At 42.3% G+C, this 26,685-nt stretch overlaps 1 protein-coding gene across 1 annotated transcript in view; it reads right to left on the bottom strand.

The window, feature by feature from the left end:
- The window catches only part of OXNAD1 (oxidoreductase NAD binding domain containing 1), a 45,175-nt gene that overhangs the window by 14,637 nt on the left and 3,853 nt on the right, over positions 1–26,685 (bottom strand). Inside the window, exons 4-5 of the mRNA XM_007470622.1 lie at positions 13,125–13,231; positions 639–780 (exon numbers count right to left, since the gene is read on the bottom strand). Of these exons, the coding sequence (XP_007470684.1) occupies positions 639–780; positions 13,125–13,231 (249 nt within the window). The remainder of the gene's footprint in view (positions 1–638; positions 781–13,124; positions 13,232–26,685) is intronic.

Consider the following 26,685-nt stretch of genomic DNA (forward strand, 5'->3'; position numbering starts at 1 on the left):
GTTCTTAGCTCACTCTTTGTTATCAGAGTTCTAGTAGGTAATGAATAGCAGCATAGGGTTGTGTTGAGGTCCATGATGAACCATGAATTATTAGCAGCAAATGTGGACTCCTTCTCAAAATCACATGTGAAGAGCTCTCCAAAGACTGAAATGAGAGGCAGTGGCACCACAGGTTTAGCAGTGCTCAACTGGGCACGAGAAGTACGTAATCAGAGATTGTTTCCTCTTCCAAATAATGAGAGAACGATTAGCTTAATTCTCTTCATTTAAGATGGTCAGGACAAAATAATCTAATTTACAGATTTACCAATTACAAGACACACCCAGAGCCAATTTTCAAAAATGTACATATGAAGTAAAATGTTTTAATCCTAAAGCAGCATTCAACTGAATACTGTTTGGTGACCCAGAAGGTATTTCAAGACCCCAAAGTATCTTTGCATCATCCTTAGTGCATCAAAAAGGTTCTGCTTCTTTAACCTTGCTACAGTCTGAATTCTGGATGGAGGGGAGCTCTTTGTGAGCTTCTACCCTTTTCATGCAAGCCTAGGTTTCTTAGGTGGATTAAGTGAGCTGAACACAAATTCTGTGGGAGACAGAGATCCCAGATCTCCCAGTTTAAACACACGTTTGCTCACCTGATTGTGAATCCAGAGAGCAGGAGGGTGGTTTGTGTATTTCACTGCCAATTCTATCATTCTCTCTTGTTCTAGCAGTCTGGGGCTGGAGCATATTGAGAACCCACCAACCACAGAGACTCCTGGGATAAAGAAGTCAACCCTAAAAGGAAAGGCAAGTAAATGACTATTGCTGAAGCAATTTTAAAAGTGGGTAGTAAGGTAAACAAAACTGACAAACTTTTAGCTAGACTAAGAAAAAAGGAGAAACAAATAAAATTACTAAAATCAAGAATGAATGATGGGACATTACCACCAACCTCACCAAAAAAAAAAAAAAAAGATAATAAAGGAATTCTATGAATAAGATAAAAAATTAGCTAACTCAGATGAAATGGACACATTCCTTGAAAGACACAAATTACCTAACTGGACTCAAGAAGAAACTGAGGGCTTCCCTGGTGGTGCAGTGGTTGAGAGTCTGCCTGCCGATGCAGGGGACATGGGTTCGTGCCCCAGTCCAGGAAGATCCCACATGCCGTGGAGTGGCTAGGCCTGTGAGCCATGGCCCCTGAGCCTGCGCATCCAGAGCCTGTGCTCCGCAACGGGAGAGGCCACAACAGTGAGAGGCCCACGTACCGCAAAAAAAAAAAAAAGAAAAAAAAAAGAAGAAACTGAAAATCTGAATGACCCATAATAAGTAAATGGATTGAATCAGTAATTTTAAAACTTCCCACAAGAAAAGAACAGGTCCAGATGGCAGCACTGGTGAACCCTATCAAACATTTAACAAAGAATTAATGCTAATCTTTCACAAATACTTCCAAGAATCCCAGAAAAGAACACTTCCCAACTTATTCTATGAGGTCAGTTACCCTGATACCAAAACCAGACAAAGCTATCACAAGAAAAGGAACTATAGATCAACATCCCTTGTGAATATAGATGCAAAACCCCCAGAATTACAAGACTGGTTTAACATATGAAAATCAATCCAATGAAATAAACCCACTTAACAGAATAAAGGCCAAAACCCATGTGATCATCTCAATAGATGCAAAAACGGCATCTGACAAAATTCAATACCCTTACCTAATAAAAATACTCAACAAACCAGGAATAAATGTGAACTTCCTCAACATGATAAAGGCAACTATAAAATATCTACAGCCAACATCATATTTAACCTTGAAAGGCCAAAAACTCCCCCACTAAGAACAGAAGACCAAGATGTCTGCTCTGACCACTTCTACTCAACATTGTACTAAAGGTTCTAGCCAAGGCAATTAAGCAAGAAAATGAAATAAAAGGTATCCAGATTGGAGGGAAAGAAGTTGCAGATGACTTAATATCGTATATAGAAAATTCCAAGGAATTTACTATAAATATATTAGACTAATAAACAAGTTCAAATAAGGCTGCAGGATTTAAAATCAGTAATAGGGCTTCCCTGGTGGCGCAGTGGTTGGGAGTCCGCCTGCTGATGCAGGGGATGCGGGTTCGTGCCCCGGTCTGGGAGGATCCCACGTGCTGCGCAGCAGCTGGGCCCGTGGGCCATGGCCGCTGGGCCTACGGGCCCAGAGTCTGTGCTCCGCGGCAGGAGAGGCTACAGCAGTAAGAGGCCCTCGTACCACAAAAAAAAAAAAAAAGATAAAATCAGTAATAAAAACCAATTTTACTTCTACACACTAGCAATGAACAATCTAAATGTGAAATTAAGAAAAATAATTCTATTTATAATAGAATAAAATAATAACTGGGAATAAGCGTAAAAGAAGTTTAAGATTTGTACACTGAAAACTACAAAGCATTGTTGAAAAAAATCAAAGAAGATCTAAATAAACAGAAAGGCTTCTCATGCTCATGGACTAGAAGACCTAACACTGTTAAGATGGCATTAGTGCCCAAAGTGATCTACAGATTCAATACAATACCTAGCAAACCCTAGCTGGTTTCTTTGCAGAAACTGACAAGTTGATCATAAAACTGATATGAAATTCAAGGAACCCAGAATCACAGAAGAATAAATTTGCAGGATTCATACCTTCTGATTTCAAAACTTATTATAAATCTATAGTAATGAGGACACTGTGTACTGGTGTGAGGACAGGCGCATATATCAATGGCAAAGAACTGAGAATCCAGAAATAAACTCTTAGATTTATGGTCAACTGATTTTCAACAACAATACCAACACAATTCAATGGCAAAAGAATAGTTTTTTCAACAAGTCGTGCTGGTTTTGTAGTAATCTATAAGGGAAAAGAACATGTGTGTGTGTGTGTGTGTGTGTGTGTGTGTGTGTGTGTGTACAGACACACACACACACACATATATAAATAACTGAATCACTTTGCTGTACACCTGAAACTAACACAACATTGTAAATCAACTATACTTCAATTAAAACAAACAACAAGTGGTGCTGGGACAACTGAATAGCCACACAAAAAGAACAAAGTTGGACCCCTACATCACACCATATACAAACATTAACTCAGATCACAGACTTAAATATAAAAGCTAAAATTATAAACTCTTAGAAGACTTACACAGGAGTAATTCTTCATGGCAACAGATACTTAGAAATGACACTGAAACACAAAGGTCAAAGAAAAAATGGAGAAACTAGACTGCATACAATGAAAAACTTTGTGCCACAAATGATACCATCAAGAAAAAGATGACTCTCAGAATGGGAGAAAATATTTTCAAATCATCTATCTACTAAGGGACTTGGATATACATTATATAAAGAACTCTTAACAAGTCAGTAATAAAAAGACAACTCAAGTAAAAAATGGGCAAAGGATTTGTACAAATGTTTCTCCAAAGAAGATATACAAATGGTTAATAAGTACATGAAAAATCCTCAACATCATTAGTTATTAGGGAAAGGCAAATCAAAATCACAATGGGCTATCACTTCACACTCACTAGGATGGATGGCCAATCAAAAAGACAATACCAAGTGTGAGTGAGGATCAGAGAAATCAGAACCCTTACCCATCGCTGATGGGAATGTAAAATGGTCTTGCCACTTTAGAAAACAATTTGGCAGTGCCTGAAAATGTTAAACATATGTGACCAGCAATTCCACTCCTAGGTATATACCGAAGAGAAAAAATATATATATGTCCACTCAAAAGCATGTACATGAATGTTCACAGCAGCATTACTGATAATAGTCTAAAAGTTTCAAAATAATCTAAACATTCATCAACTGATGAATGCATAAACAAAATGTGGTACATCCACACGACGGAATTAAATACGGATCACATGCCACCATATCGATGGACAACAAAATGATGTTAAGTTAAAGAAACCAGTCACAAAAAAAGATCACATACTGTATATTTCTATTGATATTAAATGTCCAGAAGAGGCAAATCTGCAAAGACAGACAGTAGAACAGTGATTGCCTAAGAGGGTGAGGATGGGGACTGAATGATAATCAGTGCAGAGTTTTTTTCTGGGATGATGAGAACGTTCTAAAATTTGTCTGGGCTGATTGATCACCGTACAGTTCTGTGAATATACTAGAATTCACTGAATTGTACACTTTAAATGAGTGAATTTTATGATATGTAAAGTATATCTCAATAAAAGTTTTTAAAAAGTATGGGGAAAAAATGGCAACAAACACTCTCTCACTGGCATTTGAAAAACTAAACAGGCTGATGCGGGCTCCTAAGTTCCAAGAGTCTCATTTTCCTTCTTCTCTTCTAACCATTCTCCCGTAGTCGAGAACTCTCGGGAGTCTCAAGCCTTCTACTGAATTGAATTCTATGCCACAGAAACTTTTTTGGGGGGAGCTGGGGGTGGGGATTCTAGGAAATGCAACAAATCTAGTCACATACCAAGGAAAGAGAAACTTATTAGAAACTGGGACCACAGGAAATTCTCATCTTCATGTCCAGGAAACTCAAATATCCAATATAGCTGTTTCTCAGCCATCAAAGAGCGACAGTATTAAAAAAAAAAAAGCAATAGTATCATTTCCCTCCAGTTGCTTCCCTACCAGCAGGCTTACCCAAAAAGCACTTGATGTTCTCTCCTGATGTGATCTATGTATGGCCTTAAAAGATGTTCTCTTCTCATCTCTGGCCTTATATATCTGGTCATTTTTTTATAGTCTTAGAAAACCAGTTCTGGACTGGAAGTGCTCCAGAAAAAGTTCCCAGGCTGTTTTCACATTTATTCACTTCCTTCTTTCCCATGAATATTCTAATTCCCCTTCCATTTCAGACAAGATACAAATTTTAAAAGACTATAGTTAACATTTATTAACACAGTTGCTACATGCTTTCAGTGAAGAGGTAAATGGCATCTCCATAGCTTCTGTGTTTAAAAAAATTAATCTCTGAGCTACTTTTGCTGCTTTATCTCCTGAACTATAGCACCCTCTGCTGCTTGATGTTGATAAAGACCTTTCTCTCAGGTGAGTGAAAGGGAATCCCTCTTCTCTAGTAACTCTGGAAACCCTTTGCCTTTAAAAGGACTCCTTCATGAAATGCTACAGAAGAACCTCATCTGAATGGACTTAAGAAAATATGTACAATACGTATTTAATAAAACATCTTTCCAAGAAAGAATTAAGTTTTAAACACACAAGGGCGCACACATGCACCCCTTTAAAAATGCCCTCTGCAGGATCAGCAACCAGATGAGTGAGTACATGAAGAGCTGAGAGAAAGAACCCAATTCTGTAGTGAAGCGTACATATCCACATCCAATGTGACACACCAGGCAGCCCCATCCTGCCCCAGGGCCCAGCACAGAGCAGGCACACAAACCACAGCCGAACGACAATGCTTTAGCCGTCAGCTACCATACTTGGCAAATGCGACAGACGGCATCTGCCCACCATGAACAGGCACTGGGGTTGGTGTTGCAGGTAAAGATGCAAGTATGTCTTGGTTCCTGCCCTCAAAAAACTCCCAAGTGGGAGGAAAATTAACAAATAAACACGATTAATGGGGCTATGACAAACTCTGCTTGGCAGAGAGAAAACGCTCATCATTTGAGATCTGTCTGGAAGTACCTGTACTTAGTATAGGTTTCGTCTTAGCTCCAACATATGTGATCCTGATTTTCTCAGGCAAACACTAATAAAGCCGCTGCTTTACTTTAAAAAAAAAAAAAAACTTGCTTGGGGGGTGGGACGTGGGGAGGGGAGGCGAGGAAGAAGTAGTCAATTCCACTAGGGGTGGAGGAATTAGGAAGGACTTCACAGAGGAGTCCTGAAAGACAGCGCTCATCAGACAAGCAGTGGAGGAGGACACCATCTGAACAGATGCCAAGGAGTGCAGCACTTCCTCAGCGTGGCCCTGCGAGTCAGGGCTGTGAGGCCGTCTCTATATACGTCTACAGCGCAGCTGCCCTGCCAGAGGGTGGCGGGGGGGAAGAGGCCTACTTCTCTAATCTTGCTCCTCTAATCACTTTCTTCTCAGTGTCCTCCTCCTTAGTACAGCCCAGTCACTTGCAAGCATAAAACCTTGTGTTATCTTGTACGAAGTCAGAGACACACCTTTCTCTCTCCAAAAACGCCTGGGCCTTGCTCCCCTGGGTACGTTCTGTGCACAGCCCAGGTGCGGAGCACGCACTGACTGTACACAAGGGGCAGCACCACAGGGAGTGGAGCTGTGTATTCGCCCACTCCTCGCAGGTCTGCTGCTCTTCCAACAATAGCCTCACTGCAGGGGAACTGGCAGAGGAGCTAAGAGTTACAATCTGTCTCTTGGGCCTCACCAACACAGATGATCTAACTGACTGTGAAACACTGGCTACAACAAAAAACAAAACAAACTCTGCCTGACATACCCCAAGACACAAAAATATTACTATTCCCTGTTTAAAGACATGGAAACGGAAGCCCAGAGCAAGAAGGAAGCTGCCCATATCACAGAGCCAGCAGGTAGAAAAGCGAGCCTTTGGGCCAGGCAGTCTGCAGAGCACAAGGCGTGTGACGCTGTGATACAGCCTCCCAGGGGGACATGACCCAACATTGGTGATATTACCAAATCCATTCACTGATACGGTGTATGTAACACCCACCCTGAGTGATTTTTATCTTGAGGCTTACAGGGAGACCCTATTTCTACGTATATCACCAGGGAACGATGACATTTTTCTTATCAGATAACAGTTTGCAAACTTACAGTTTGCAAGTGCTAACACACTCACACGCACGCCATGAGAGCAGCAGTGTGACGAAGGCACAGGCTTTTTCTAATCAGGACGCTGGGGTCAGAGTCTTGGCACAATTCTGAGTTGGAGACAGGGAGATAATTGTGTGCACAGGACACAAACACTTCCCCAGAAGGGAAATGTGGAAAGATAGATCATTACAATTAAAGTTTGCACTTTTCAACGTAATAACTGCTAAACTAGTTTGGAAGGGTAAAAACGCTGCCCTCCCCCCTAAAACAGCCCAAATTCACTTAATATGTATCACTGAACATGTGCAAAGATTGCTGTAAATTGCTTCACAAACGCAAATTATTGCAATCAGCATCTTGTTTTCTAGTTCTAAATTCAAAGGCAAACTATTAACACAAGACTGCTAACTCTTGCTATTATCACATTTGCTATTATCACACATCCTCCTTCTAACAAAACCACACTTCCAGATGGACTGCCAAAATTAGTCAAGTGACTCCTAAGAAAGATAACCAAGACTGACATGCCAGAAATTCATTTAGAAATGAATGCTTTATTTAAATAAAGGAAACAGACACCCAAACACACCTTTCCTAAGGAAATACAAGTTGCTTTATTTACAATTCAACTTGAATCCCAGCGCAGTGAGGCCATTTGCGGGAACAGTGGGACAGTTGGGCTGTTACCTTGTCAGCGTACTGACCAGCTCTCAGAGTCCTGAGTGTGATGTGGGCTGGGCCCCATGGGGGATCCTGATAATAAATTCAGCAAAATATTTCAACTCAACCCAGACAAGTTATGAGGGATACAGGAATTCAGGCGAGAGGGTGGGCAGCTCTGTGACATACCTTGTTAGAACAACCAGTTTCAGACTGCTGTGTTTACTGTGCATTTGACATAAAGAAGACTGATTTTTAAAAACGGATCAACCCCCCAGCAACACATGACTGAAGCACATTAGATTACTGCAGTGCATTCTATTAGCAGCCATTCCTGCAGAATGTAATCAGAGTTGTCAGGTCCTCGGACCACAGCTAGCTGCTCTGTTTCAATCTGGAGAACTCAAGAAGTTCTGAGAAGTACTCCTTGGCATGAGCCCTCCCAAAGTCCACCATTAGCCCCACCAAAGAGCCAGGTAGGCTCCAGTGCTGGGTCGCCTCAGGCCAAACAACCAACAGGGAGAGAATCCCACCCCACCCATCAGCAGACAATCGGATTAAAGTTTTACTGAACTCTACCCACCAGAGCAACACCCAGCTATACCCACCACCAGTCCCTCTCATCAGGAAGCTTGCACAAGTCTCTTAGATAGCCTCATCCACCAGAAGGCAGACAGCAGAAGCAAGAACTACAATTCTGCAGCCTGTGGAATGAAAACCACATTAACAGAAAGATAGACAAGATGAAAAGGCAGAGGGCTATGTACTAGATGAAGGAACAAGATAAAACCCCAGAAAAACAACTAAATGAAGTGGAGATAGGAAACCTTCCAGAAAAAGAATTCAGAATAAAGATAGTGAAGATGATCCAGGACCTTGGAAAAAGAATGGAGGCAAAGATCAAGAAGACGCAAGAAACGTTTAACAAAGACCTAAAAGAATTAAAGAACAAACAAACAGAGGTGAACAATAAAATAACCGAAATGAAAAATACACTAGAAGGAATCAACAGAATAACTGAGGCAGAAAAAAGGATAAGTGACCTGGAAGACAGAATGGTGGAATTAACTGCCACAGAGCAGAATAAAGAAAAGAGAATAAAAAGAAATGAAGAGAGCCTAAGAGAACTCTGGGACAACATTAAACATACCAACATTGGCATTATACGGGTCCCAGAAGAAGACAGAGAGAAAGGATCCGAGAAAATATTTGAAGAGATTATAAACAAAAACTTTCCTAACATGGGAAAGGAAATAGCCACCCAAGTCCGGGAAGTGCAGAGAGTCACAGGCAGGATAAACCAAGGACAGACATGCCAAGACACAAAGTAATCAAACTGACAAAAATTAAAGACAAAGAAAAATTATTAAAAGCAACAAGGGAGAGGCTTCCCTGCTGGCGCAGTGGTTGAGCATCCACCTGCCAATGCAGGGGACATGGGTTCGACCCCTAGTCCAGAAAGATCCCACATGCTGTAGAGCAACTGAGCTCGTGCGCCACAGCTACTGAGCCTGCACTCTAGAGCCCGCGAGCCACAACTACTGAAGCCCAAGTGCCTAGAGCCCATGCTCTGCAACAAGAGAAGCCAGCGCAATGAGAAGCCTGTGCACCACAACGAAGAGGAGCCCAGGCTCACCACAACTAGAGAAAGCCGGCGTGCAGCAATGAAGATGCAGCGCAACCCAAAATAAATAAATAAATAGATAAATAAATAAATAAGTTTATTTTTTTTAAAAAAAAGCAACAAGGGAAAAAACGTCAAATAACATACAAGGGAACTCCCATGAGGTTAACAGCTGATCTCTCAGCAGAAACTCTACAAGCAAGAAGAGTGGCACAGTATATTTAAAGTGATGAAAGGGAAGAACCTACAACCAAGATCACTCTACCTGGCAAGGATCTCATTCAGATTCAATGGAGAAGTCAAAAGCTTTACAGACAAGCAAAAGCTAAGAGAATTCAGCACCACGACACCAGCTCTACAACAAATGCTAAAGGAACTTCTCTAAGTGGGAAACAGAAGAGAAGAAAAGGATCTACAAAAACAAACCCAAAACAATTAAGAAAATAGTAATAGGAACATACATATCGATAATCACCTCAAACATGAATGGATTAAATGCTCCAACCAAAAGACACAGGCTCTCTGAATGGATACAAAAAAAAACTCCGTATGTATGCTGTCTACAAGAGAGCCACTTCAGACCAGGGACACATACAGACTGAAAGCAAGGGGATGGAAAAAGATATTACATGCAAATGGAAATCAAAAGAAAACTGGAGTAGCAATACTCATATCAGATAAAACAGACTTTAAAGAATGTTACAAGAGACAAGGAAGGACACTACATAATGATCAAGGGATCAATCCAAGAAGAAGCTATAATGATTATAAATATATATGCACCCAACATAGGAGCACCTCAATACGTAAGGCGAATGCTAACAGCTGTAAAAGAGGAAATCAACAGTAACACAATAATAGTGGGGGACGACTTTAACACCTCACTTACACCAATGGACAGATCATCCAAACAGAAAATTAATAAGGAAACACAAGCTTTAAGTGACACAACAGACCAGATAGATTTGATATTTATAGGACATTCCAACTGAAAACAGCAGATTACACTTTCTTCTCAAGTGCACACAGAACATTCTCCAGGACAGATCACATCTTGGGTCACAAACCAAGCCTCAGTAAATTTAAGAAAACTGAAATCGTATCAAGCATCTTTTCTGACCACAATGCTATGAGATTAGAAATCAATTACAGGGGCAAAAAACATAAAAAACACAAACACATGGAGGCTAAACAATACATTACTAAATAACCAAGAGATCACTGAATATGATCATCTCAATAGATGCAGAAAAAGCTTTTAACAAAATCCAACACCCATTTATGATAAAAACTCTCCTGAAAGTGGGTACCGAGGGAACCTTCCTCAACATGATAAAGGCCATATATGACAAACCCACAGTCAACATCATTCTCAATGGTGAAAAACTGAAAGCATTTCCCCTAAAATCAGGAAAAAGACAAGGATGTCCACTCTCGCCACTATTGTTCAACATAGTTTTGGAAGTCCTAGCCACGGCAATCAGAGAAGAAAAAGAAATAAAAGGAATACAAATTGGAAAAGAAGAAGTAAAACTGTCACTGTTTGCAGATGACCTGATACTATACATAGAGAATCCTAAAGATGCCACCAGCAAACTACTAGAGCTAATCAATGAATTTGGTAAAGTTGCAGGATATAAAATTAATGCACAGAAATTTCTGGCATTCCTATACACTAACAATGAAAGATCAGAAAGAGAAATTAAGGAAACAATCCCATTCACCATTGCAACAAAAAGAACAAAATACCTAGGAATAAACCTACCTAAGGAGGTAAAAGACCTGTACTCAGAAAACTATAAAACACTGATGAAAGAAATCAAAGACGACACAGATGGAGAGATATATCATGTTCTTGGATTGGAAGAATCAATACTGTGAAAATGACTCCACTACCCAAAGCAATCTACAGATTTGATGCAATCCTTATCAAATTACCAATGGCATTTTTTACAGAACTAGAACAAAAAAACCTTGAAATCTGCATAGAAACACAAAAGACCCCAAATAGCCAAAGGAATCTTGAGGGAAAAAAACAGAGCTGGAGGAATCAGGCTCCCTGACTTCAGACTATACTGCAAAACTATAGTAATCAAGGCAACATAGTACTGGCACAAAAACAGAAATACAGACCAATGGAACAGGATAGAAAGCCCAGAGATAAACCCACATACCTACGGTCAACTAATCTATGACAAAGGAGGCAAGGATATACAATGGAGAAAAGACACTCTCTTCAATAAGTGGTGCTGGGAAAACTGGACAGCTACATGTAAAAGAATTAAATTAGAATACTCCCTAACACCATACACAAAAATAAACTGAAAATGGATTAAAGACCTAAATGTAAGACGAGACATTATATAACTCTCAGAGGAAAATATAGGAAGAACACTCTTTGACATAAATCACAGCAAGATCTTTTTTGACCCACATCCTAGAGTAATGGAAATAAAAACAAAAATAAACAAATGGGACCTAATGAAACTTAAAAGCTTTTGCACAGCAAAGGAACCTATAAACAAGACAAAAAGACAACCCTCAGAATGGGAGAAAATATTTGCAAAAAGGGTTTCCCTGGTGGCACAGTGGTTAAGAGTCCGCCTGCCGATGCAGGGGACACGGGTCCGTGCCCCGGTCCGGGAAGATCCCACGTGCCGCGGAGTGGCTGGGCCCGTGAGCCATGGCTGCTGAGCCTGTGCGTCTGGAGCCTGTGCTCCACAACGGGAGAGGCCACAACAGTGAGAGGCCCACGTACCACACACACACACAAAAAAAATTTGCAAACGAATCAATGGACAAAGAATTAATCTCCAAAACATATAAACAGCTCATGCAGCTCAATATTAAAAAAGCAAACAACCCAATGCAAAAATGGGCAGAAGACCTAAATAGACATTTCTCCAACAAAGACATACAGATGGCCATGAAAAGCTGCTCAACATCACTAATCATTAGAGAAATGCAAATCAAAACCACAGTGAGGTATCACCTCACACGGGTTAGAATGGGCATCATCAGAAAATCTACAAACAACAAATGCTGGAGAGGGTGTGGAGAAAAGGGAACCCTCTTGCACTGTTGGTGGGAATGTAAATTGATACAGCCACTATGGAGAACAGTATGAAGGTTCCTTAAAAAACTAAAAATAGAATTACCGTATGACCCAGCAATCCCACTACTGGGCATATACCCAGAGAAAACCATAATTCAAAAAGACACATGCACTCCAATGTTCCTTGCAGAACTATTTACAATAGCCAAGTCATGGAAGCAACCTAAATGCGTATCAGCAGACGAATGGATAAAGAAGATGTGGTACAGTTATACAATGGAATATTACTCAGCCATAAAAAAGGAATGAAATTGGATCATTTGTAGAAATGTGGATGGACGTAGAGACTGTCATACAGAGTGAAGTCAGTCAGAAAGAGAAAAACAAATACTGTATATTAACGCATATATGTGGAATCTAGAAAAAATGGTACAGATGAACTGGTTTGCAAGGCAGAAATAGAGACATAGATGTAGAGAACAAACGATGTAGACAACAAGGGGGGCAGGGGGGATGAACTGGGAGATTGGGATTGACATATATACACCAATATGTATAAAATAGCTAACTAATAAAAACCTGTTGTATAAAAAATAAATAAAATTTTTTAAAAAAGTGTATCAACCCCCAGCAACACATAACTGAAGCAGATTAGATTATTGCAGTGCAATCTATTAGCAGCCATTCCTGCAGAATGTAATTATCAGAGTTGTCGGGTCCTCGGACCACAACTAGCTGCTGTTTCAATCTGGAAAACTCAAGGCAGCAATTTTCATCTATGACTGAGAGGGTCATGTGCTCAAAACCAAGGTGAGCTGAGGATAGGAAATGCATCAGATTCTCCATGCCAAAAAGAGGCTCAGGCCGAATGGAGAAGGCTCTAGAATTCCTATTCCCTGGGAGAAACAGTAGCCATAGAAGTCCTTTCCAGAAGGAAAAACAAGCTCTTGTATCTGATGGCACCTTGAACACACACACACTTAGGAAACAGATAAGCCACTTACCACTGGCCGGCTTTAAAAGAAAAGTCTTTATCAGCTACAAGCAGGCGGAGCCTCTTCACAGACGGGGACTCATCAGCTGCTCCACAAACCTTAGCTGCTGACACGACCTGGAGCCAAAAGACCACAGTGGCTGAGGTTAGGTGCACACAACTCAGGAACAAACTGTGGCTTTCTGGTAGGTCGGTTTTAGGTTTTTTTTTTAAATCTACAAAGATGTGGGTTTTGAAAATTGCAAAACAAGGTAAAGCACACTTTGCTTTAGAATTCTGCCTACCACCAGGTGAACAAATTTTACTTATTTTGGGAGAATTTTATTCTGCATACAAAACTCACCTCTGAAAGGGACCGTTTAACAAGCGTGTATTTGTGGAGTGTGCAGTGTGTGCCATGCATGAGGCTGGGTGCTCTGGGGAAGAGCCGGGGCACCGGAGCCCCATGCAGCCCTGCCTGGAGCCTGACTGCTCTGTCAGCGCTATGCACGCAAATGAGACCCACCGTCAGCCACAAGCCTGTGTTTGTCCTGAGCCCGTCAGAAGCCCACGCCAAGCTGACTTCAGAAATTAAAAGCAAGCACTTAGAAACTTTTTTTTATTTTAAGCAATTTTCACAGAGTAAATTGTATGCCTCTTTAATCTAATAACAGACAACAAATTGGGTTTGTACTCCTCGTGCCTTTGTTTTCTTCATTTATTTTTTTCTAATTCATTTTTTATTATATTTTACAAGATATAAACAGTTCACGACCTTCAAACAACAAAAACAGCCCTTTGCTACAGATCGTTGGAGAAACACTATTTTAAACGATGTATCTGATTTCCAGAAAATCCTAAAAAGGTCTGAGTCAGGTACTCTTCAGTTCAGTGACATCCATGCCTCCAACACCCCTCAAATTCCAAATGCCTCTACTTCCTACATTCCTTGTTTCTTCCGCCTGTGGGTTTGTCTTCCTCCCAAACCTGGGATTTCTTCACAACAGGGCTGAAAAGACAGTATGACTCTTTCCTTCACCTACTGCCCTTCAGCTCCACTTCTGGCGGCAAATCAAATCAGTAGCAGGTGACCAAACAGTCCTTCTCCTTGACTGTGTTACCTTCACAGCTCCATTAGGGGGCGCCTTGGGAATCTGTCGAGGTCAGTGAGCCTCCCACCCTAATGCTAGCTCCCCTAGCCCCTTTTTTCCAATAGGACCAAGTCCAGTCAAACTATCAGTGGGAGACAATTCTTAAAAATCCACGGGAAAATTCTCCAGATGATGATGGTCTCCCTCTCTACCTCAACAAACCTCTTAAAATGTTCTCCCTTTCTCTTGCTCCTATAAAACCCCCTGCCTCTCTTTCTCTGTATTTTTGCCAGTCCTCTCTCTCCTCCTCTCCCTGAGAGCAAGTGGGGTGAATATCCCCTCTGGAGCCTCTGAGCTTGGCCCCACCCCCACCCTGCATGAAACGCTGCTTCACCAGCTCCCACTAGCCTCTCCACGTTCAACCTCCTCCTCTAGACTCCCTGACTCATCAGACATGATGTCTAATGCTAACTGCTCATCCTCAACAATTCAGCAGCAAAAAGGAAGCAGCAGAGTACGGCTTTTAACAGCACAGGCTCTACAGCTAGACTGCTTGGTATTGAAGCCTGGTGCCACCACTTACCAGCTGTGTGACCCTGGCCACACATGTGACCCTAGGCCGCCTCAGCTGGGAGATGAGAATAACAGCACCCGTACCTCACAGAGTTGGTGGGAAGATTAAAGGAGACAACATATGCAAAGCGCACATAACGCTGCTGGCCCACAGTAAGTGCTCCTTAAGTGTCTGTTTTAATGTACCTTATTGCATTAATTATAATGAATTTATCAGTATTTATTCATTATTACAAGAAATCTCACACTTTATCCATTTACGATCGTGCATGCCACCTCACCAGTGCCGCCATGCAGGGCCTCGCAGACCAAGCACCACACACCCCGGGGAGCTGTTCTCATGGACAACAGTACAGACTATAAAGCATGGTGGTCTTGGTACCACAGCCTATTCACTGTTTTGCTAGAACAAACTTAAAAGCCATACTGTCTTTAAAAGCTATTCTGGAAATCTTGCCTTTAACACTGGCCTCTACTTATACTTCTTTATCCGACGTAACCTTCCCGGCTCCCTTGATGCTCTCTGCACCCATGGGAAACCTGGCTTCTGCTCTCCTGTGACTTCTCCCAAGCTTGGTGGATGTCTTGCCGAACAACCAAACTCAACATCCAGTCCCAGTTCTCAGCCTCCCTTCTGAGCATCCCTGGTCTCTCTGAATTTGATGCTTCCTACTTCCTTTCCGTCCTGAAGCACCCTCTTTGCCTGGGACGGCTGACACTGAACTCTCCCGACCCCCTCCTGCCTCTCTGACCTGGTCCTCCTGCCCCTTCTCCGCCCCTCCTCCCACCTCCTTACCAGGCGCTTCCTCTGAGCTGCCTCCCTCCTGCGCCCTCTTCACCTCCAGGCTGAGGCCCTCAAGCACTCCCAAAGCTACAACCCTCCACCCCAATTCACCGTTACTTCTCTGCCAATCACAGGCTCACATCTACATGCCCCTGTAAAAACAGCCAACGTCTGAGGAGCATTTATCTCAGGTGTATGCCAGGTGCTGAGCTAAATGTTTTATGTGCATTAATTCATTCAGCTAATATGAATAACCATATCCTATCCCGACAGTATTGTTACCCTCCATTCTGCAGATGAGGAAGTGGAAAGGTTCAGTAACTTGCTCCAGATCACTCAGGAATGGCCGTGTCGGGATTCATACCCAGGTCTGCTTGGCCCTTGACCACCTGAAAGTCCTGATCCAATGGCAAACTCACTGATGTGCACAACTAAACCCAGCATATTCATTCCTTCCACAAACCTTTCTTGAACTTGGTGCCTGGCGCTGGTGGCACAGAGGTGTAGAAGGCTGCTCCTGCCCTCAGAGGGCCCCGCAAAAGCAGCCGCCTTTCACAACCAAGGTTTCAGACCAAGGTTTCAATTCTGGATCGACCTTGGAGTCAGTAAGTCAAATCCATGATCTACTGGTACCTGCACACACAGTCTTGGTTCATCGCTAACACAGGCCAGTTTCACGAATTCAGCTCACGCCTCTTCCTCCCCTTGCTCACCCACCACCATCCTAAGCCAAGAACTCTGTTCTTCTCACTTGAGTTTCTGCCTCAGCCTCCTTCTTATCTCTCTCAAAACAGCCAACAGGCGAATATTCCTAATGTTCTGACCTCACCAAGTTACTCACCAGCTCAAAACCCTCCAAGGGCTCCCTAACTCTCAACTACAAACAGAATGCTCAGAGGCCTTGGTAACTCATACCAGCCTGAACTCCTCCTGGTTTACCAGCCAAACTGGACGACTTGCCAGTCCTTAAAGGTACCTGACACCTGCCTCCCTCTCAAAGCCCTGCTGAGGTCTCTGGGCAGGCACCCGCCCTCAGTCCTGTCACCCTCCCACCCAGGCCCCTGGGCCCTGCTCAAACACCACCCCTCGCCCAGGTCCTCCCTCTCCTCTCCATCCTCTCAACTCTGCCAATAAAATTTTTCCGCCTGTCTTATCATACTTAGCACATTTAATGTAAATATAGATACTCATGAACCGATCTTTTCCACACACAGACCACAAGCCTCCTGAGGTCACGTACTGGATAGAATTTCCATCTAGATCACTTCCCTGCCTCAAGCATGGGGCCAAACACATAGTTAAGATTCAGTAAATATCTGCAGAATGAATGAAAACTCTAACTTAAAGTGACTTAAAATTGGTTTCCAAAACAAAGGTTAGTAGAAATTCAGGAGTTATTTGTTGTTCAAAAAAACAAAAAGAAAAGAAAAGAAAAAAAAAAGCGAGTGGGGGACCACTAAAGAAAATCTAAATTCATGTTCAAAACTGTGGAAAAGTCAGGGAAGGCAGGGATTTCTTCAGTAGAATAGGAATCTTCCTTTGTTTGCCACACACTCTATTTTAAGTATCTTATTACAAAGACAAAGTAATAACGATCAGCAGAGGACTCTCCATGACATTATTACTCTCACTTCTTTAGGTTTACAAAAAAGAAACATTTGTTTTTGTAAACAGTCATTATTTTCTTTCAATACAATAATCTGCAAAAACACAGCCAAGAGCTAGATTATTTCATTTGTAACAGTTTAATGGGCATCTGTCAGATTCATTAAAAACTAGATATGTATAAGCTTTAAACACATCCCAAAGAGTCACCTGGTCACAGGGAAATGACATTCATAATCACAGGGGAGGTGGGGAAAGGCACAGAGAATTTCAGCTGAAACATGAGCATGCTTGACCAGCAAATGCTAGACTACATAAAATGAATTCAACAATCATCTGCCAATGTCCAAATAAATTCAATGAAGAAGGGAAAGAAGTTATACTTCCCATTGAAAAAGTCCTATTTTCATCTGGATAGCCCCCATGACCAAAAATGATCCCAGATGCTTTATGCCTACTGGTATTAATACAAAAGGCAACATACCTGTTGCTATTAGTCCAAATAATCTGGGCAAAACTGCTATAACTGGTCACACAAAATACCTTTGCACAATTCATGATTTTTAAAGACATGCCTCCCTCTTAACACCTTATTTTGTTAATATAAATACTGTTCACTATACAAAGATTTCTAGCAATGGGGATTAAAAACATCAGCAAAATCTTTTTGAAGGCCATGTCTTCTATTTATTCTGAAGCTATTTCATATAATTAAGCCATGATTATGGCTCTGGTTATATGCCATTCTTTCTCTACTTTTAGTGAATAAGCAAAACATGATGGAGAAACTGTATGTTTTAACATTTGTACTCGTTCTCATACTTAATGGATCAAAAGATTTCGCAATTGAAACCTCAACTAGCCACGTCCTAAGTTAAAACACATGGCAGGAAATGAAGTTTTCCATAAAATAACATCTAGACTCTACTACTGTTCAGTAAAATAACAATACATTTGCCAACTTTTACTAGCACACTTTTTTAATGCTTTGTCAGAGTCAGCATCTAAAAGGAAATGCCATCATACTGACTGAAAGGGTTTTATGGATGATATTTTGATGTTACTGCTGCTACAAAAGTCTCTGTTCAGGAAATGGGCCTTTCTCTGGGAAACCGGGCCGCCTTCCCCTGTTCACTCCCATTCATTCATTTGCTGGCTTAAAAATTTAGACGAAGTCAGGAGTAGAGACGACCTGAAAGAAAAACACAGGTGGGGCACAGAGCATTTCAGAGGTGAAGGAAAATTTAGTCATCATCCAGAATAGTGTGTCATCTTACACATAAGGACACCAAGGCCCAGAGACATGATTTTAACTGTGGCTGAACACCAATCTGAGTAGGAATCTGATTAAAAGAAAATGGTTTTACTGAAGTAAATTACTGACAAGGAAAGACCACACAATTCTGTCAACTGTATAACCTCTTCAGCAGTGTGTGCCGTCAACACCATGGCCTGCTGTGACAATGCGCTCTCCCTGTTCCGCCCAAAGACTCACCTGTCCACCTGGGCTGAGTCTGCTCTCTGCGCCCTCAAGCCTTCACTCTCTCATGCATCACTCCCCGCTCCCCTGTCTCCATGACAACACACTGGAGCATTCGGGTCTGCCGCCTCACATAAGGACACCAGCAGCAAATGCCTACACACAGCGCTCACCACGGGCTAGCCACTCCACGTACAGCATTCATTCCATCATCACAACAACCCGAAGAGGTGGGTATTGCTATCATCCCCATTTTATATGTGAGAAAACTGAGGTCCCAGAGCTAGTAAGTGGCAAAGCCGAGATTTGAATCCAGGCACTTGACCACTGTGCTTTGCTGCTTCTCAAAACACAACGATTAAAACAAGCCTCTCCCTTAATCCAGCTGTTACCCCATTTCTCTGCTACCATCCACATAAAAAATTTCAGAGGGATACATGGTCCTGGCTCCACTTCCCTATTTCCCACCCTCTCCCCAACACATCCATCAGGCGTTCACGCTCAGCGATGCACTGACACTGAAGCCAGCTATCCACTCTGCTATATCCAGTGACGGCCTCTCAGCAGACTTCCACATGGTTGGCTGCTCCCTCTCGGAAACACTTTTCCTCCTGGCTTCACCAACAACACCTGCTGATCGCCCGCCTGCCCGGTCAGCCCCTGCTCCCCCATCTCCTCCGCTGGTCCTTCCTCTCCTGCTTGACCTCTAGATGTTGACATGCCCCAGGCTGAGTGCCGGGCCCTCTCCCTCTCCTCTCTATGTGGCTTAAACTTTTCATCTCCAGCAGTGAACTCCAATCTCGTATACCCAACCGCTGACTTCAATTTCCATTTCAAACAAAACATCCAACATAGAACTCTTTTATTCCTCAAAGTTTCTTCCTTTTTATTATGGAAAACGTCAAACATACACAAAACTAGTAAAAATAATATAATGAATCTCCATATAGCCATGACCCACATTGAACAGCTGATGTGAAGTGACAAAGCTCACGGCTGATCTTGTCTCATCTCTAACTCCATCTACCTCCTACCCCAGATTATCCCCAAACTGAGCTCTTTATCCCCCTCCTCCAAACTTGTTCTTCTCTATTTTAGTAAATATGTGCCACCACCATCATCTACCCCGATGATTCAAATCCCAAACTAGAAGTCTCTTGGTCTCCTGTCCTCTCACTAGCTGTACGCCCCCCGCCCCACCTGTGAATCCCATCAGCCCCACCCACAACCCCACCATGCTACCCTAAGCCACCGTCATCTCTCCCCGGACTATGTCAGTAGCCTCCAACTTGGTGTCAAAGCACCGCAGAAGCCCAGAGCTCTACCGAGCCAATAGATGACCCACTTACAATGTAAACCACACGTCATTTCCCTGCTTTAAACCTTCTGTCACCCTGAGAATAAAACCCCAACTCCTTGTCCAAGGCCACAGCAGTTTCCATGACCTGGGCCCTCCTACCTCTCATCTATCTCCTTCTCTGAACACGCGGAGCTCGTTCCTGCCTCAAAGTCTCCGCACTCTCCAGTCCCTCTGCCAGGAATGCTATGCACTAGGCTGGCTGGCTTTCCTCCTTATTCGAGTCTCAGCCCAAACATTAAACACCAATAAGAAATAACCCTCCCAACCCCCATGACCCCATTACCCTGTTTTATTTCCTTCATAGTGTTTATCACATCTGACATTTTCTGGTTCACCTGCCCCACATACCTCAGGGGCTTTACCTGCCTCATGCACTGCTGTATTCCCCACACCTGGAACGGGGCTAGGTTACAGCAGGCACTCAATGCATGTCTGTTTCATTTGATTGGATCCCCTAAGGGAAAAATGGAAAAGAACCACTTCTTAGATTACTTAATTTGTTGGAAAAAAGTGTGTCGGTGAAAAGCAATGACACTATATATTTTAGACACTAACAAGTTAAGTTCTGGGTCTAGTTAAGAAGTAGCAGGTGAGGCGAGTTCTCACTTTCACAGGCCTTATCTGCATATCATCACTGTCCCTACTTTACAAAGGGACTCATCCAAGGCAGTACAAGTAATCAGCCACAGAAGAGGTGTCAAGTGAAAAAAAATACACAACCTAAAAGTTGAGAATTATACTTTGTTCTGTGGACTTACTGCAGACTTAAGTCTAGGATACAGCCTCTCAGATAGCTCTGAGATACTGGTCCAAAGAGGTAAGGGAGGAGCCAGGATATATAGGAGTTTCTGCAAAAACCCAGGTAATCGACCATCAAAAGATTACTGCTAGGGCTTCCCTAGTGGCGCAGTGGTTGAGAGTCCGCCTGCTGATGCAGGGGACACGGGTTCGTGCCCCGGTCCGGGAGGATCCCACATGCCGCGGAGTGGCTGGGCCCGTGAGCCATGGCCGCTGGGCCTGCGCGTCCGGAGCCTGTGCTCCGCAACGGGAGAGGCCACAACAGTGGGAGGCCCGCATACTGCAAAAAAAAAAAAAGATTACTGCTAATTAAAGAAAAACCAGACATCTCAAGTTAATGAATTTAGTGCTTCCCTACATATGGGAAGATGCAAGAGTCTGAGCTTATTGAAATCATTCCTTTGATATGCACCTTGGCTATCTAGAGCCAGTATCCTGCTTTTCTCCATCCTGAATCCCCTCAGTGTGCACCATGGGGGATGGTGGCTACAGTGGCTGATGGCTTGATGGCCCCAATATACTTTGTTTACTGAAATGGGCAGGCGACATTCTTTGTCCACAGTGGGAGTAACACTTGTTTATTCTACTCAATGAAACAGGTACTGAGTGCCTATGTCATGTCAGCACTATGCCAGGTTCTGTGGCTACAGTGGCTTCCCTCTTCGTAGGCCTCCACTCACAGCAGGGTGCTGGGTACTTGAGGAGCTGGAGGCCAGCTGCCAGGGCCATCAGACTGCACCCCCCTGGGAGATTCTCCAAGAGACTGCAGCCCACCCCCCCACAAGCTCCCAGCTGCCTCTAGGTGCCTGAGGTCTCCCCACCACTCTCTGCTCTGTCAGAGCTGACAGTGCCGTGAATGCCAAGTACTGTTCATCTCAATCTGGATAATCTCTAAAAGGTTCTCTGACCATCAGTCGAAGCAAATTAGCTGTCCAACTGCTGGGAAACATTCCATATTAAAAAGATGCCCCCCCCACTTCCCAACTTGAAGAAGGCCGCTCCAGCACACAACCTTCCCCAAATGTACAGGTGATGACTAGCAGAGAAGTGTTAAGAGTTAAACTCAGAACACGATCCAGCTCTCCAACTAAGCAGCCTATTCCACTCAAATCCAAGCCTCAGCAAAACCCAAAGTCAAGCAGATTCTCAGCACTCAATAACCAGCAATGGGATTCATAGGATCCCCAAATGTCTCTGACTCAGAAGCCCAGTCATTTGGTTTTATTGTGTCAGTAGTAACTCCCGCGTTTGTTATGCCCCGTAATACTAAGTGAAGTTTTGATCTGGAACAGAGATAAGGCTGTGTGAAATTTACCTCCCATTTTGTTGCTCAATTGAACTTTGTCTAAATCGAGTGTCAGGATCCTCTGCTATATTAGAAAGAAAGACCAATTTGATAACAAAGATCTGAGTTCAAGGGCTGAGTTCTCCATTTACTTGAACAAGTCCTTTAAACTTAGGCCAACAATGTAATTTATCACCCAAAACAAGGCCCTTGTGAAGGTGAAAAGGGGGTGCTACTGACAATTATACCAGAGGAAGAGTTATAAGCCAGGACTACCCCAGGCAAACAGAAAGCAGGGTCATCCTATCTAAATCTCTGAAACCTTACTTTCCTCACCTGTGAGATGGGGATAAGCACCAGGGTGGCTGTGAGAATCAAGTAACAACTTATTGTCTAATCGAGGGCTTTGTAAACAACAGGCAACAGTACACATAAGGCATTTGTAGGATAAGGCATAGGCTTCTAAAAGAAGTACACTAGTACAATTAAAAAAGTATTAATCCCAAGGAGGAACATACCTAGACACACAGTAATCAAACTGACAAAAATTAAAGACAAAGAGAAAATATTAAAAGCAATAAGGGAAAAGCAACAAATAACATACAAGGGAATCCGCATAAGACTATCAGCTGATTTTTCAGCAGAAATGTCGCAGACCAGAAGGGAGTGACGTTAATATATTTAAAGTGATGAAAGGGAAAAACCTACAACCAAGAATACACTACCCAGCAAGGCTCTCATCAGATCTGACGGAGAAATCAAAAGTTTACAAACAAGCAAAGCTAAAAGAATTCAGCACCACCAAACCAGCTTTATAACAAATACTGCAGGAATTTCTCTAAGTGGAAAAGAAAAGGCCACAACTAGAAACAAGAAAATTATGAAAGAGGAAAGCTCACTGGTAAAGACAAACATACAGTAAGAGTAGGAAATCATCCACACACAAATATGGTATCAAAACCAGTAATCATGAGGAGGAGAGTACAAGGGCAGGATATATGAAATGCATCTGAAATTAAGACCAGCAATTTAAAACAATCATGTATATATACAGACTGCTATATCAAAACCTTATGGTAACCACAAATGAAAAATCTGTAATAGATATATACATGAAAAAGAAAAAGGAATCCAAAAACAACACAAAAGATAATCAATCACACGAGAAGAGAACAAAAGAGGAAAGGAAGAAAAAAGACCTAATAAAACAAATCCAAAATTAATAAAATGGCAATAAGAACATACATATGGATAATTACCTTAAAAGTAAACAGATTAAATGCTCCAACCAAAAGACATAGACTGGCTGAATGGATACAGAAACAAGGCCCATATATATGCCGTCTACAAGAGACCCACTTCAGATCTAGAGACACACACAGACTGAAAGTGAGGGGATGGGGAAAGGTATTCCATGCGAATGGAAATCAAAAGACAGCTGGAGTAGCAATACTCATATCAGACAAAATAGACTTTTAAATAAAGACTGTTACAAGAGACAAAGAAATATGCTACATAATGATCAAGGGATCAATCCAAGAAGATATAACAATTGTAAATATATATGCACCCAACACACGAGCACCTCAATATATAAAAGGCAAATGTTAACAGAAATAAAAGAAACTGACAGTCACAAAATAATAGTAGGAGACTTTACACCCCACTTACATCAATGGACAGATCAACCAGACAGAAAATCAATAAGAGAACACAGGCCTTAAATGACACATTAGACCAGACGGACTTAATTGATATTTACAGGGCATTCCATCTGAAAGCAGCAGAATACACATTCTTTTCAAGCGCATATGGAATATTCTCCAGGACAGATCACATGCTGGGCCACAAAGCAAGCCTCAGTAAATTTAAGAAAACTGAAATCATGTCAAGTATCTTTTCCAACCACAATACTATGAGATTAGAAATCAACAAGAAAAAACTGCAAAAAACATAAACATGTGGAGGCTAAACAATATGCTACTAAACAACCAACAGATCACTGAAGAAATCAAAGAGGAAATCAAAAAATTCCTAAACACAAATGAAAACAAAAACATGATGATCCCAAACCTGTGGGACATAGCAAACGCCGTTCTGAAAGGGAAGTTTATAGCAATACAAGCTTCCCTCAGGAAACAAGAAAAGTCTCAAACAACCTAACCTTACACCTAAAGCAACTAGAGAAAGAACAAAACACCAAGAAGGAAAGAAATCATAAAGAGCAGAGCAGAAATAAATGAAATAGAGACCAAGAAAACAGAAAAGATCAATGAAATTAAAAGCTGCTTCTTTGAAAAGATAAACAAAATTGATAAACCTTTAGCAAGACACATCAAGAAAAAAAGGGAGAGGGCCCAAATCAAAATTTGAAACAAAAAAGGAGAATTTACAACAGACATCACAGAAATATAAAGGATCACATGAGACTACTACAAGCAACTACATGCCAATAAAATGGACAACCTAGAAGAAATGGACAAATTCTTAAAAAGGTACAATCTCCCAAGACTGAACCAGAAAGAAACAGAAAATATGAACAGATCAATTACAAGTACTGAAAATGAATCTATGATTTAAAAACTCCAGAACACTAAAGTCCAGGACGAGATGGCTTCACAGGCGAATTCTATCAAATATTTAGAGAAGAGGTCCAAGAGGGAGGGGATATATGTATACATATATCTGATTCACTTCACTGTACAGCAGAAACACAACATTGTCAAGCAATTATATGCCAATAAAAAAATTAAATTAAATTAAAATAGGGAAGAGTTAACACCTATCCTTCTGAAACTATTCCAAAAAACTGCAGAGGAAGAAACACTTCCAAACTCATTCTATGAAGCCACCATCACTCTGCTACCAAAACCAGACAAAGATACCACAAAAAAAGAAAATTACAGGTCAATATCACTGATGAATAAAGATGCAGAAATCCTCAACAAAATATTAGCAAACCAAATCCAACAATATATTAAAAGGATCATATGCCATGACCAAGTGGGATTTATCCCAGGGATGCAAGGATTCTTCAATATAGGCACATCAATCAGTGTGATACACCGTATTAACAAACTGAAGAATAAAAACCATATGATCATCTCATTAGATGCAGAAAAGGCTTTTGATAAAATTCAACATCCATTTATGATAAAAAAAACTCTCCAGAAAGTGGGCATAGAGGGAATCTACCTCAACATAATAAAGGCCATATACGACAAACCCACAGCAAACATACTCAACAGTGAAAAACTAAAAGCATGTCCTCTAAGATCAGGTTTTGCGGTACGCGGGCCTCTCACTGCTGCGGCCTCTCCCATTGCGGAGCACAGGCTCCGGACTCGCAGGCTCAGCGGCCATGGCTCACGGGCCCAGCCGCTCCGCGGCATGTGGGATCTTCCCGGACCGGGGCACGAACCCGTGTCCCCCGCATCGGCAGGTGGACTCAACCACTGCGCCACCAGGGACGCCCCACTCTTGCCACTTTTATTCAACAAAGTTTTGTAAGTCCAAGCCACAGCATCACAGTCAAATGTCATTCAGTTCAGAGCTCAGTTTCCCTCATCAGCAGGACTCCAGACAGCTTACAGTTACAGCCCCAAGTAAGAGATATTAACATCATAATATGGTCATTCAGTAAATTCTCCAGAGGGTACCCCAAGCCTAGTAAGGAAAGGACACTTCCGGGCGGGTGAGTGCTCCATTCTGGACCCACTCCAGGAAGCAGCAGGGTCCTTTGGCCTAGGAATCAGAGATCTGGAGCTTCCCTCTGGCCCCAGGCTCTGCTGCCTCTGCTGTAATGTGGAGATGCCAAGCTATCCTTAGGCTGCCTCACAGCAGCCTGGAACTGAAGGGCAAATGACGCATGGGGAGTTTTGTGCAGTATGCTAGCCGTACAAAGGGAAGGCAGGGTCTGCAGACAAGAGAGGAGAAAGTGGTCTGGCCTGACCAGAGGTGCTGGTCATTTCCACAAGTCCAAGCTGAGCGCCTGTTCCATGGCTAGGAGCTGCACTCTGGAGGGATGCAGCTTACACCACTAAGGACGTGTTTCCAGACACCACCTGGCTTATCCAGCTCCCCCCTCCCCAGCACCCCACTCTCATTCTGTGTGGTAGAGGAGCAGAAATGAGAAACAGAGAAGGAGGGGAGGTGCAACTGGAAAATCTCCCACCTAGCTGATATCATGGCTGGAATTACCCTGTAATTCTCTGACTTCCAGGCATTACAACTATCAACTGCTCTATCACACTACTGAAGTTTCCATTAACTTTCTGTGCAGTTTTCTTAAACTTGGCTCAAAATAACCCCTCAGAAGTCTCAGAAATTCTGTCCTGTAAAATTTGAATTCAGGGATTGGCAAATTACAATCGACCCACAGGCCAAATCTGAGTGTTCTGGTGAATGCCGTCTTATTGGAACACAGCCACAACAATCTGTTTACATGTTGCCTAGGGCTATCTTCACACTACAAAGGCAGAGTTTTGTAGTTGTAACTGAGACAGGGTGGCCCTGGAAGCCTAACATACTATCTGGCTCCTTATGAAAAGTTTGCCAAACCCAACTCGTAATTCTACCTGCCTCAAAATACAACAGAAGAGAGTACAGTCCAAACC

Source organism: Lipotes vexillifer, unplaced genomic scaffold (genome assembly GCF_000442215.2).
Source record: "Lipotes vexillifer unplaced genomic scaffold, Lipotes_vexillifer_v1.1 scaffold418, whole genome shotgun sequence".
Taxonomy (NCBI): Eukaryota; Metazoa; Chordata; class Mammalia; order Artiodactyla; family Lipotidae; genus Lipotes; species Lipotes vexillifer.